This window comes from Pinus tabuliformis, chromosome Q (assembly GCF_031772625.1).
Source record: "Pinus tabuliformis cultivar Carrire ecotype Pingquan chromosome Q, CPIR1, whole genome shotgun sequence".
In the NCBI taxonomy this organism is placed as follows: Eukaryota; Viridiplantae; Streptophyta; class Pinopsida; order Pinales; family Pinaceae; genus Pinus; species Pinus tabuliformis.
In genome coordinates, this window is record NC_142296.1 from 151545355 (window position 1) to 151558300 (window position 12946).

A 12946-nucleotide genomic window follows, 5' to 3' on the forward strand; every position below is an offset into this window, starting at 1 on the left:
ATTCCCTTAGAAGATTTTGGCCAGATTTTTTCGCTGTTTGGATTGCCAGTTGGGCATCCATAGATTGTACTCAGATTTTCATTTCACTGCCGCATAATAATAAAAACCTTAAGCTGCTGTATCGGTTTTCCCAAATTGGGTTTTTCCTGGGATATTTGTACAAAAATAACTGTGTTAATTTTTAATATTTATGTGTGTGCACTATTATTTTCTTAGTTTCCAGCGCTATTTTCTTCTGCAGTTTTATTTGTGAAGGTTGCAGTGTGAATTATTTGGTATTTGCTGTCGCAGATGAATTGTTAAATTTATTAACAATTAGAAAAATAATTTTCAGTGGTTGCAATAGGATTTTAGGCTTGAAATTTTCACATTGGAGAGTCCTTATGTTTTGGAGTTTTCCTTTGTTCTGTGAGTGCTTGTAGTCTTTTCCTTTAGATACCCCAGTTTTAGTATTGGGAAATCTGTCTTGGAAATCAACCTACTCCTAAATTTATGGTGTACTACGCGAGATAGTAAAAGGTGTTATTAAGTTGGAAATTCAAATAGTCAGGTTAAAGTGAATATTCTTCTTGTGTGCAATGAATCTTGATATGAGATTTGTGCATATTGTATTTTTCAAGATATTTGTCAGATATTGTGGTCAGGAAGACTAGATAGATTTATATGTCACTTTACAGTAATTTCCTTTTAGGGGAATACGATTTGGTGGAAGAACATTGAAACATAGATAGTGTGCTTACCATATTTGATAATCAATAATTGTTGACTATGATTAACGTAGCTTCTCTAGAGTCTAATAATGAAAATTTTGGCCCTGGTGTAGTTTAATGTGGCAGAGTAGAAAACAAATGAATCTATTCAGTGTGTATTAATCAAAGGATTTATGTGGCAAGCCCTCTTGGTTTTTCTTTCATCAAATCATGTCTAGGGTTGTACAAGGCCAAATCTGTTTGTGTCCAATTTGCATTATCCTATGGTTCTTTATTTTTTCATATAATTCCTAGATGAGCATGCTTGTTGTATTTCAAGTGGGGAAATAGAGTGAACAATGCATCAGAAAGAACATGCTGACTGATCTTGCTTATTCACTTCAATCATTTCAGTCGAGCGGTTGTCATTTGAGGAGTTCTTCAATCACAGGTTTATGATAGAGCAAAGGTAAGTTTCCTCTGCAAATGCACTTGTTTATCGAGAGTTTTTAATTGATTATTTTTCTTCTGTGTTTTTGTTTCAACAGTTATAAGTTTCAAATAAGTATGCTAATTACAGCATGCTGTTGCAATGTTGATTATCCTGAGCCTTTGACTATATTAATTGATGGATTACTAGTCTGCTAGCAATGTGATTATGAGATTGGCTCATTTCAATTCATGTACAGCTTTGGCTTGACTGACTCTTCATTATTTCAGGCCTGTAGGTGGTTATGGGAATACCTCAATGGGCTCAGGAGATAGTACTGTTGTTGAAACTGCAGATGCATCACAAGATGACTGCTTACCTCTTACTTTGGATGAGGATCGACATAGTTTTAGTTCATCACTTTTGGGAACAAAAAATACATCATCTAGTTCCAGCTCATATAACCATCTTGATGCAAATATGCTGACCAAAAGAACTCTTTCTAATAAGAGTTTTCCTACCAGTAAAGAAGCACCATCTGATAGCCTAGACATTGGTACTAATTTGCAATTTTCTACTTCCAAGTACAAGCTTCAAATGTCATTTGAAAGTGCACCCCAAAAAGCATCAATAGTTGAAGGTGAAAAAGCAGCCAATGTGGAACAAGAACTCACTGACACAATTTCATCAAAAGAAGGTCAGTAAAAGATTTTGATAAATGCTGATTATAAAATTTATTTAATGGGTCTAATGATGAATACTTATGAAGTTTTATGTTGTCTGCAGTGTTGGATTCCTTGGAGTGTATTGAGCAGGAGTATGTTCTTGTCAATGTTCATGCTGCTTCAACAGAGACTCTTTCTTCCTTTCTTGGTGCCTCTGGACTAGACCATTCCCAAAGTAAATCTGTTGTTTCCCCATCAAGGAAAATCCAGAAAAGCATAAATGCACCAACGCAAATTGTTGGGGCAACTGAGGGTTCCATAAGTGGCGTTGAGAGTCTTGAGAGCCAAAGTTCAATACCACTGGGAACCTCTGAGGCATCGATTAGTTCACGGGATATGTTGGAGAGACCATCAGATCATCCTCCAACACGGCTTGATGTGTTGCAAAGGTGTGCTCATTTAGTCACTGAGTTAGCAAAGGAGAAGGTATGATTTGAATATACAGCCGAATGCTTATCTCATTTAATTGTTTTGTGTTTTGTCTGCTAGATGGAATAGACAATGTGTTATTTTGAAGTCAATATAGGGTCACAATATTTGTACACCCCTAGTCCTAGCCATCATGCCTATTCATCATTGGTGTGTCTTCTATCTTTTTCAGATGTATCATGTCTTTATTGGTCTAGGTGACTTTGTATTAGTACCTTCATTATTATGATCATCCTTGGGTTTGTTACTCTGCTGGATAGGGTGTTGTTTGTGTCCTTGCAGTGGTAACTCCTTTGCATGCAGTTGGATTTAATTTGAGCTCGATTCCCCTTGTGAACATCACGATGCATTTTATAGCTATGAAAATTTATAGTGATACAAAATACTAAGTTTGTCCAAGACTAGAAAATTGGACAACTCTAGAACCTTTCAAGACAGAGAGAGTGAGAGAGAGAGAGGGATTTGATAATGAACCCAATGATGTCAAGGTCTCCTAGGTTTGACGGTTGAGGGCGAGGGGGGCGAATTGGACACAAACTTGCTGTTGGAGTATTCTGGAGCCACTAGGGGGTTTGGTCGTAGGATCTTTAGGGGGGATGTAGGAGCGAGGGATGCTCCTAGCATCCAAGGTTGAAAGAAATAAAATTTCAGTAGATCTTTGAGTGTTGCTCTGGAATTGGGAGGTAATTTGATGGGAAAGAAGTGCCCTGCTCTAGATCCGTATGGAGTTGATCCCTCCAATGCTTTGAGGCTCTAGATCTGTCTAGAGTTGATCCCTCTAACGCTTTGAGAATGTGTGAACTGATGTATGTTGACACTTCTATATTGTCACGATGATATTGATTAGTCTCCTAGAGGGGGACGTTGAGGAGAGACTTGGGGTGTCACCATTCTATTGTTTGATTACTCCTAGAACTTTGCTTGCCACTTGTTGCTTCGATTTGACGGAATGACATGAAAGTATGAGGTGTTCATCCCGATCACCCAAGGTGGAGTTGTTGCTGCAAAATTTAGTTGGCCTTGGAGAGGGGTATCATACAAGGCTATCACTAGACTAAGTGACAAGTACAACAATGGGATGATGCTTATTCTTTTGTTTATGAGCTAGTTTGGTGGTCTTGTTACGAAATATTAGTTATTTTGTACATTATTGGATTTTAGCGGCTAATTAGGCCTAATTAGCTAAATAGAACTCATTTGAAGTGTCTAAATACAAGTGATGTGAATTCATTTTAGCATCATCACTTGGATTGGACTTGTATCTCTCTAGAGAACTTCGCTATCCTTCTTGGAGGACAAATTTTGGAGCATGGAATGAATTTTGATGTTTGGATTATTTTCTCTTGTCTTGGAGCTTCTTGATTGGCAAATTCTTGATGGTTTGATATACTCATAATACATGTAAGTGCAATCTAATGCTATTTTCTCTTTCTATTTTTGTCACATACATTGTTGCTGGGATTTCACTATACTAGGGCTAATTTATTGCATCCATTTATGCGAAGTTGTGGAAATTCAGTTTCTAGATAGTGATGCTTCATGTATGGGCCATGTATTATGAATGAATATTCCTAGAGAAGCTTCTTCATTGAAATTCATCTTGATAAGCCATCAATTTTGCAAAACAAAGTATAAGGTTGTTGAAGCTGCTTTTGTTGCTACCCTAATACTAGACAAAGTTCTCTTTGAGGCCTCCTTGACATAGAAAATTCAATATCCATAGTCACAATTACTCTTGACTCCAAATCTCCCCAAAGGATTAGGCATTGGTCCACCATAGAGGTGATCACCTTAAACTTATTTTCCTTCTCTCACCTTTTCTTTTCTAGGTCTAGCTCTAGGTATCCTAGGGCGTCATTTATCTTGCAAACCACCCACTGAAAAAATTCCATCATTTGGCATTCTCTGCGTCAGGATTTCTCCTAGACACCCTCCAATTTGAAGCAATTTCGTCGCTGGGATTGTGAGATACCTCAAGCCCTAGCCTCAAGATCAATCTTGCTCTCTGTTACCTTAGGCTAAAGACTTCATTAGGATCCTCACATTGTCTTGCACTAAAAACTCTTCCTTTGGTCCCTTTATCCCTCCAAAATAGGTCAAGCGTATCCTTGGTTGCTAAACCCTACCTCCTTGACCTAACTAATCCTTCAAGGATCACTTGGAATTCAAGATTTCACAAGAATTTTAAGGCCTACGGACAATTACCGCTCAAACTAGCAAGGGACCAAAAAGGGGCTTTTTAAGGGACAACTGCTAGGCCAAGGGCAACGATGGAGACTTAGCCCATGGTCACCTCAGCTAAGACTCCCTACTCTTTATAGACTTTCACCAATGGGAAGAGACCCGATATATAGAAAGTCACTTGTGAAGCATGAATCAACAAATGGATGTGAAGTGACCCTAATGATCCTTTCCAAAGAAGGAGGTTAAATATGGAGCTTGCTTTTTCTTTAGGCAAGGTACAAAGCTTTCTACAAGGACGTAAAAATTTAAGTGGTAGGTTTAAGAAATATGCCTTGTAAAGGAGTTTCCCAATCCCTAAAATCCTTATTGAACTTGGTTTCCCAAGTGGTTCTTGAAGAATTAACTTTTCAAAGGTGTGGGACCACACGGGACCAAGTGGACCCATCCTAGGTTAAGGGGAGGGAGTTTAGAAACCAATGGTGATCTTAACACAATCAAGGAAGGAGAGAGGATCAAAACAAGAGTTTTCACTTAGAGGTGTCAAATTGATCATATGAGGTACTAACTTAGGGAACATCAGGGCAAAGTTTGATCTCAGAGCCAGGACTTGGGATATCTCACAATCCCACCATCGAAATTTCTTCAAATTTGGAGGAGACCATGAGGACACACCAACGCAGTAGAGGCTAGGAGATCGAATTCTTTCTATGGCTACTTTTCGTGAAAGTGATGCCCTAGGTGGCCCAATGTGGCTAGACCTAGAATGAAGGGGGAAAGGTGAAGAAAAATGGTTCTTTGATGGATCACCTATTGGTACAATAGTGCCTAATCCCTTGGGAAAAAGGGACTTCATTTCTCAGTCAAGGAGGCCTCAAGAACTACTTCACTTCGCCTTTAGGGCAAGAACAAGTGACCTTAAAGCTTTATACTTCACTTTGCAGAAAGAGATGGATTATCAAAATAAATTCAATAGTAGAATTATCCCTACGAGATTTCATTCAACATACATGGCCCATAGATTGAGAGATGTTATAGAGAAACAATAATTCCACAATTTTGCAATTATGCAATTTAGCAATTAGCCCTAGTATATCGAAAATCCCATTCCAAATCATATGACAAAGTAAAACAGGAATAGCATTAAATGTGTGTACTTACATGTTAGAGAACATACCCAACCATCAACATATTTGCCAATAAAGAAGCTCCAAGATAAGAAAATCCAATCCAAACATCAAAATTCATCCATGCTCCAATTCATCCTCCAAGAAAGAAATGTGAAATTCTCAACATAGAGAATGATCCAATCCAAAGTGATGATACAAATGAATTCATGTCTCTCCTATTTATAACTATCTACTGTGCAAATAACTATCTACTGGTGACAAGCCCACCAAAGTAGCTCATAAATAAAATAATAAGCCTCCCAAGAGGTCGAATAATCAATAATGAATGTCGTTGGGCTCTCTAAGAGGCCTGATGAAGTCCATAAGTGCCAAAATGGTGAGTTGGACTTCCAAAATTCATGGACAAGGGGCTGGCCCCTTGTTCCTCACATAATAAACTTGTGGTGCTCCCAATGGCTGTGAGGGCACACAAGTAACCGCATGGGTCTCCAAGTAAGTCTAAGATGCTTGTAGACTATCTGTAAGGGCTAAGATGATGGTGTAAATGATGCCACATCAGCATACAAGCCCTGGGTCATCTGCCAAGTGCATGGTACAACTGTGGCGCTGACTGGGCAAAGGTGAACTAGGTGCATCTTCCTCGTCCAATAGGTGAATCTCGAGCAATCTCTGAACATATCTGGGGATCCATGGAGTGTTGTCTACTACTATGGAGGCCCATGACTCTCAACACACACCCTACATGTGCCAATGTAGCCCTTTGGAGGGTTAGGACCCCGTATAGGGAGACCAAACCTAAGATGGAGACCACCTGCAATCCTGCATAAGATCCAATGCGTCCCCTAGTCTTCCAGTATAATAAGTCATCAAGGAAATCAAGTAAAAGAGCTTACAAACCATGGACAACAGGTGGGGACTTCATAATGGCATGCCCTTCCATAATGGGCTTTGGCATGTGCTAATGTCTCCAAGCTCCAAATGGGGTTAACCAAGTATCCCATTAGGTGGTTTCTACTTCTAAAGGGGATAATATGTCCAAGGTACATCCTTTAAAAGGTGGCGGTATGTGGTAAAGAGATGAATGGAGTAGGGAATGAAAAGGGGCAGCCCTGGGCCACATGCAGGGGTACAAGGGTAGCTAGTAAAGGGGAAGCCCACACTTGGTTATATAATGTATAAGAGGGAGAAATCGTGGTACATGAGGTGCCCTGACCTTGATTTTTCCACCCTTCTTTATATGTCTTTTTCCTTTTATGATTTTTCTTTAATTAACTGCTTGGGGCTTAAGGGGTAAGAGCATGATGTGTGAGATATAACAGTGGATACCCCCTTTTAAGGTAGGGCGGTTCATTGCCCACCAGGGGTTGGGACAATCATGGGTTCCTATATGAAGGAGCTTCATAGAGCCTGTAAGAACCAAAGTGATGGCCATGATGATGGGGTGGAGCTCATGTATTGGATTTTCCCACGTGGTAAATGTGTTTGTCTTGGCCATCTTTTGCAATTTGTGGTATATTTCCTGTTGAAAGTGGCCAATTATGCTTTTACCTTTCTTTTAGCTGCATCAACCTTCAGGGCAACATTCTAGGCCTGACCTAAGGTGTGGGCAAGAGGACGGGGAAGGTTAACCCTATGTCAATCCAGGGGGGAGAAATGATGAATGGAATGAGTGGAAACGGGGAAATATATGTGGATGACGGAGCGAGACCACGCAACCAAAATCAGGGTTTCCCATGAAGTACCATCACTAAAGCCAAATGGTTAGTAAAAGAGATCCCACAGGACTGGAATCCAAGGTTAACATCAAACGGGGTCTAGGGGAGAAGAGCACAAACCTAGCCCATTCTTTCTGCCGAAACCCCCCATTAATCCATGCCCAGAAGTGTCCTTGATAAGTAAACTATAATACTCAATTACCAAATGACAAGGAATACCTTTAGGTTCGGGAGGCCCACTTTCAAACATACGATCATGGCAGATGGTGAGGGACCACATGGCTGGCTTAGGTGGCGGAGAAGTGGCACAACGAGCTAGTTGGTGGCTGCTAGTTACCGGTTAAGGACCATCTTGGAGAAAAAATATCTCCTAGGGATATCACCCACAAAATGGTGGGTAACATCTGGCTCCAACTGGGACGTGATCTCTCGAAGAAGTGGACAAAGCTACTCAAATGGGAGGTCACGAGAACTCCAACAATCTCTTGGTTACCATAGACCTATTAACTGCACATGTCAATGACTAAACCCATGGGGTAACATGTTTTTCACGGTGTCTTATGATTACCCATGCTTAGTGTTAAGCGGTAAAATCAACAGAAAAAATAAAATATGCCAATTTTAATTTAAATGCAGCTAATCTACCATGAGAAATATCATATAATGTTAGTTCTAATAAGGAAATGAGCATACAATGCATCATACCCTAACATATAGTAAGGTCAATACTAAGTGTAATCATAAGGCTAGTGCAACCAACATATCATCATATCAATATACATATGTTTGTTAGTGTGATTACTCATATAACAAAGCCCGAAGCGAATGTGAACACAATCACATGGAGGATGAAGCAGGTGGGAGGTTGCAAAATGTTGTTGATTTGGGGTAGCATCGGTTGTGCTCTAGCCACACAATTTGGTGGAGAGGTTGGGGCACATAAGATCTCCAATACCTAGAAAGGGTTTGGGCAAATTCTAAACAGGTAAGGAGATATTAAAATAATTAATATTTTTAATGATGTAAATAAAATATTAATGTTTATTAATATGAATCTGTGTTAGAATGGTCCAAAAGACATGGATCAAGCCAAATCTAATCTTAGCCATTGATTAGGGACTTAATCTCGGCCGTTGAGATGTCAACAGAAAAAGTATAAGAGGAGGCTTGAGGGGCACTTGGAGAATACACTAAGGGAGACTAGTCAGTTCAATTTCTGGAGCGGGGTTTGCTGAGAAATTGAACCATTGGTCTGGAGAGCAGTCAGGAGGCAGCAAATATGGAACAGAGAGACAGGAGATCAACGCAGAAGAGGCAGACGTAGAGACAGAGGAAGCCACGCAGAGGCAGCAAAGACTGCACAGAGCCAGAAGGGCCTGCGTCATCCATGCAGAGGTTGCAGGAGTGACGCAGAAGCCTAGAGAGGTTGTGCAGAACCTCAATAAGTTGACGCAGAGGGTTTTAGGCTGTAACAGTGGTCAGTAGGGCCTACGCTGGGTTTATAAAAGTGCTAGAAGTTTGTCTATCTGTGGGTAAGCCAGTTTGGCACCCTGTTGTACAAGAAAATTGTTGAATAATAAAATCCTCCCTTGCTGCACCGGTTTTCCCACATTGGGTTTTTCCGGGGACATTAGTTCAAAATCACTATGTCAATGTGTGCATATGTTTGTTTATGTATTACGGTGTGATATCTACAACAGTGTTTATTTTAATGTTTGTCGAAGTAATTTCATGAATAACTTATGATGAAATAAGTAGGAAAATAAATCAGTTGTTGCAGTGATAGAATTTTCACATGGTATCAGAGCAAGTAAACAGAGACAGAAAGGGAAAATCAGTTATGGATCGAGACCACGATACAGAGGCATCCACCTCAGGGGACTCGCAGATTTTCAGAAGATTGCACAAGAGAGAGAGATTTCAATTTCTCTATGTTGGCTTCCAGGTTGGAAAAAGAAGTGGCGTGTATGACTAGTGCTGCATCATCAGAAGTATGGTATATAGACAGTGGAGCCTCATGGCATATGACGGGAATCAGGGAGTGTTTCTCAAAATATCGAGAGGAGAAGATGAACTTTCAAATCACCACAGGGAACAAGGCAAAGTGTACTCCAGTAGGAAAGGATACCATAGTTTTTCAGACAGAATCGGGAGAGTGGTTCTGTGCCACAAATGTGTTGCATATGCTAGGATTGGGGATGAACTTACTCTCTGTGTCACAACTACAAGGCAAGGGCTATGACGTCTACTTCATCAAGAAAAAGGTATATGTCAAACACCCGAGCTGGAAAAAGAAAGTGCAAATCGGGAACAAAAGTAATCGGTTGTACAGATTACAACTAGAATCTCCAATGGCACTAATAGGCAGTCATGGGGACAAAGACTTGAATGAACTATGGCGCAAAAGGATGGGTCACTTGCACCATGGAGCTCTGAAAATTCTTAGGAGCACTGTAACAGGAGTTTCGGATCTGAGTACAGAACGAGATGATGTATGCAGTGGATGCACTCTAGGAAAGTATGCCAAGGCAGCATTTCCTAGGGGCAACCACAGGGCCAAGAGTGTACTAGGATTGATACACTCAGATATCTACGGACCTATGTTCGTCAAAGGACTCAGTGGTGCCAAGTATTTCCTTACCTTCATTGATGACCACTTGAGGAAAACTTGGATCTATTTTCTTATAACCAAGGATGAGGTTTTCTGTCGATTCAAGGAGTTCAAGGCTCTAGTGGAGAATCTGACAGGTAATAAAATACAAGTCTTGCGCTCAGATAATGGTGGAGAATATGTCAATAAGGACTTCATTGATTATTGCGCTAAGGAGGGCATCAGAAGAGAGTGGACAACTCCCTACAATTCGGAGCAGAATGGGGTGGCAGAAAGGAAAAACAGGACTATTGTAGAAGCAGCTAAGGCCATGCTATATGATCAGGATATGCCAAAATTCCTGTGGGCAGAAGCATGCAACACAGCTGTATATGTTCAGAACAGGGCTCCTCATCGGGCATTGGGCAAGATTACTCTAGAGAAAGTCTTCACTGGGAAGACACCTGAAGTCAGTCATTTTAGGATATTTGGGAGTTTGGCATATTGTCACATACCCGAAGAAAAGAGGAAGAAGCTGGATTAGACTGCAGAAAAGGGGTATTTGGCAGGATATAGCGAGAACGTTAAGGCATACAAGATCTATCTTCCAAAGAGCAGGAAGGTAGTAGTACGATGAGATGTAAAGTTCATGGAGGATAGAGCTTTCAGAAGATTTCACGAAATGCCTTCCAAGGAGTAGTCGAAAGAGGATCCATGGTCATGCCTCTTCAACCAACGGAAGTGAAGAATCCTTCCTCAGATCAAGAAGATTCTCAGGATGAGGAAGAGGAGCGAAGAGAAGCACCTGTTGGCAGAGGAAGAACCAGCAGGGAACTTCGTCAGATTCTGCGTGATGCAGAAAACTTCATCGGAGAGCCAAGGAACAGTAAAAGGGAGTGAAAACAACAAGACAGGTATCAGGCGTTAGTAGCTCAGGATAGATGGCCTGCCAACTTCAAGGAGGTAGCTCAGCATCAGGTTTGGCTAGATGTGATGGTGGAGGAGTATAACTCCATAATGGTAAACGATGTCTAGGAGGTGGTGTTAAGGCCTCAAGACAGATCTGTGGTAGGTTCAAGATGGATCTACAAGATCAAATATGCTACGGACGACAGCATTGAAAAATACAAGGCCAGGTTTGTGGCTAAGGGGTATGCTCAAAAAGAAGGGATTGACTATGAGGAAACCTTCGCCTTGGTAGCCAGGTATACATCTATTAGGACCATGATATCTCTTGCAGCCCAGATGGGATGGGAGATCCATCAGATGGATGTCAAGACGGCATTTCTGAACGGGGTAATAGAAGAAGAAGTATACATTGAACAACCAGAGGGCTTTGAAACTCATGAGAAGAAGTCTCATGTATGCAGACTAAAGAAAGCCTTGTATGGGCTGAAGCAGGCACCAAGAGCATGGTATGGTCGAATAGATGTCTACTTGCAGAAGATGGGGTTTGTCAAGAGTGACGCAGATCCGAATCTCTACTATTTGGTCATAGTGAATGAGCCACTTATCTTAGTATTATATGTGGATGATCTCTTCCTGACAGGATCATCTAGACTCATTGAAGACTACAAGAAAAATCTAGGCACAGAGTTCGATATGAAGGATCTGGGACGAATGCACTATTTCCTAAGGTTGGAAATTTGACAACAGAAAGGAGAAATCTTCCTTGGGCAAGGAAGGTATGCTATAGAAATCCTAAAAAGGCTCAGGATGGGAGACTATAGACCTATGGCTATGCCAATGATCACCAACTAGAAGAAGATTGATGCATTAGAAGATAGGGATGTCGATCTCACTCTATACCGACAGCTCATAGGGTCCCTGATGTATCTAGTCAATACCAGGCCAGATATTTGCTACGTTGTCAGCACCCTTAGTCAGTTCATGGTGGAACCAAAGAGGGTTCATTTGGCAGCAGCCAAGCACGTTCTTAGGTATTTACAGGGAACAGGTGATTATGGGCTCTTGTAGAACAAAGGGAAGGATATTAGGTTGAGTGGATTTACTGATGTAGATTGGGCAGGAAGTTCAGTGGATCGGAAAAGTTCCTCTAGGTACTGTTTCAACATTGGATCAAGAATAACCTCCTGGTGTAGTAGGAAACAGAAGTCTGTGGCTTTGAGTTCGTCTGAGGCAGAATATATAGCAGCAAGCACAACTTCGTGTGAGGCCATATGGCTTAGAAAACTGTTGGTAAACCTATTCAAAAGAAATATGGAGGCGACCAGGATCATGTGTGATAATCAGAGTTGCATCAAACTCTCTGAGAATCCAGTATTTCATGATAGGTCAAAGCATATTGATATCCGGTGTCACTTTGTCAGAGATTGTGTCCAACGAGGAGTTGTATAGTTGAGCTACACTCCTACAGGGGAACAAGTGGCAGATATCCTCACCAAGGCCCTTAGAAAGTTAAAATTTGACTACTTTAGGGAAAAGATGGGGATGGTAAAGAACCCCTTTCAGAAGTAGTGTGTTAGCAGCACGAATGAAGAGGGAGTTGCAGTGCAGATGTAGTGTTGGGAGAAAGGACCAACAATGGCACAGATGCAGAGGAAGTTGCAGTGCGGATGCAGTGTTGGGAGAAAGGACCAGTAGCAACACAGATGTAAAGGGAGTTGTCATACAGATGCAACAGTGGTAGTAGCAGAGTCATGGGTAGCAGTACAGGAGGCAGCAATGCAGAGGATGTTGGGCAGGAAGCCCTAGCATCAGCACAGGTACTGATGCCGGATGATCAGAGTAATACTCAGTAAGGAATATTGCTAGAGCACAGTCCTCGCTAAGAGGGAGTGTTGATTTGGGGTAGCATCGTATGTGCTCTAGCCACAAAATTTGGTGGAGAGGTTGGGACACATAAGATCTCCAATACCCAGAAAGGGTTTGGGCAGATTCTAAACAAATCAGGAGATATTAAAATAATTAATATTTTTAATGGAGTCCCTAAGTCTAAACTTAGGGAAAATAAAATATTAATGTGTGTTAATATGAATCTGTGTTAGAATGGTCCAAAAGACATGGATCAAGTCAGATCTAATCTTAACCGTTGAT

At 41.0% G+C, this 12946-nt stretch overlaps 1 protein-coding gene across 1 annotated transcript in view; it reads left to right on the plus strand.

Annotated features, from left to right (window-relative positions):
• The window catches only part of LOC149218705 (serine/threonine-protein kinase ATG1c-like), a 370274-nt gene that overhangs the window by 259197 nt on the left and 98131 nt on the right, over positions 1-12946 (plus strand). The window contains exons 9-11 of the mRNA XM_089384128.1: positions 1104-1158; positions 1410-1816; positions 1906-2270. Coding sequence (XP_089240254.1) covers positions 1104-1158; positions 1410-1816; positions 1906-2270 — 827 coding nt within the window. The remainder of the gene's footprint in view (positions 1-1103; positions 1159-1409; positions 1817-1905; positions 2271-12946) is intronic.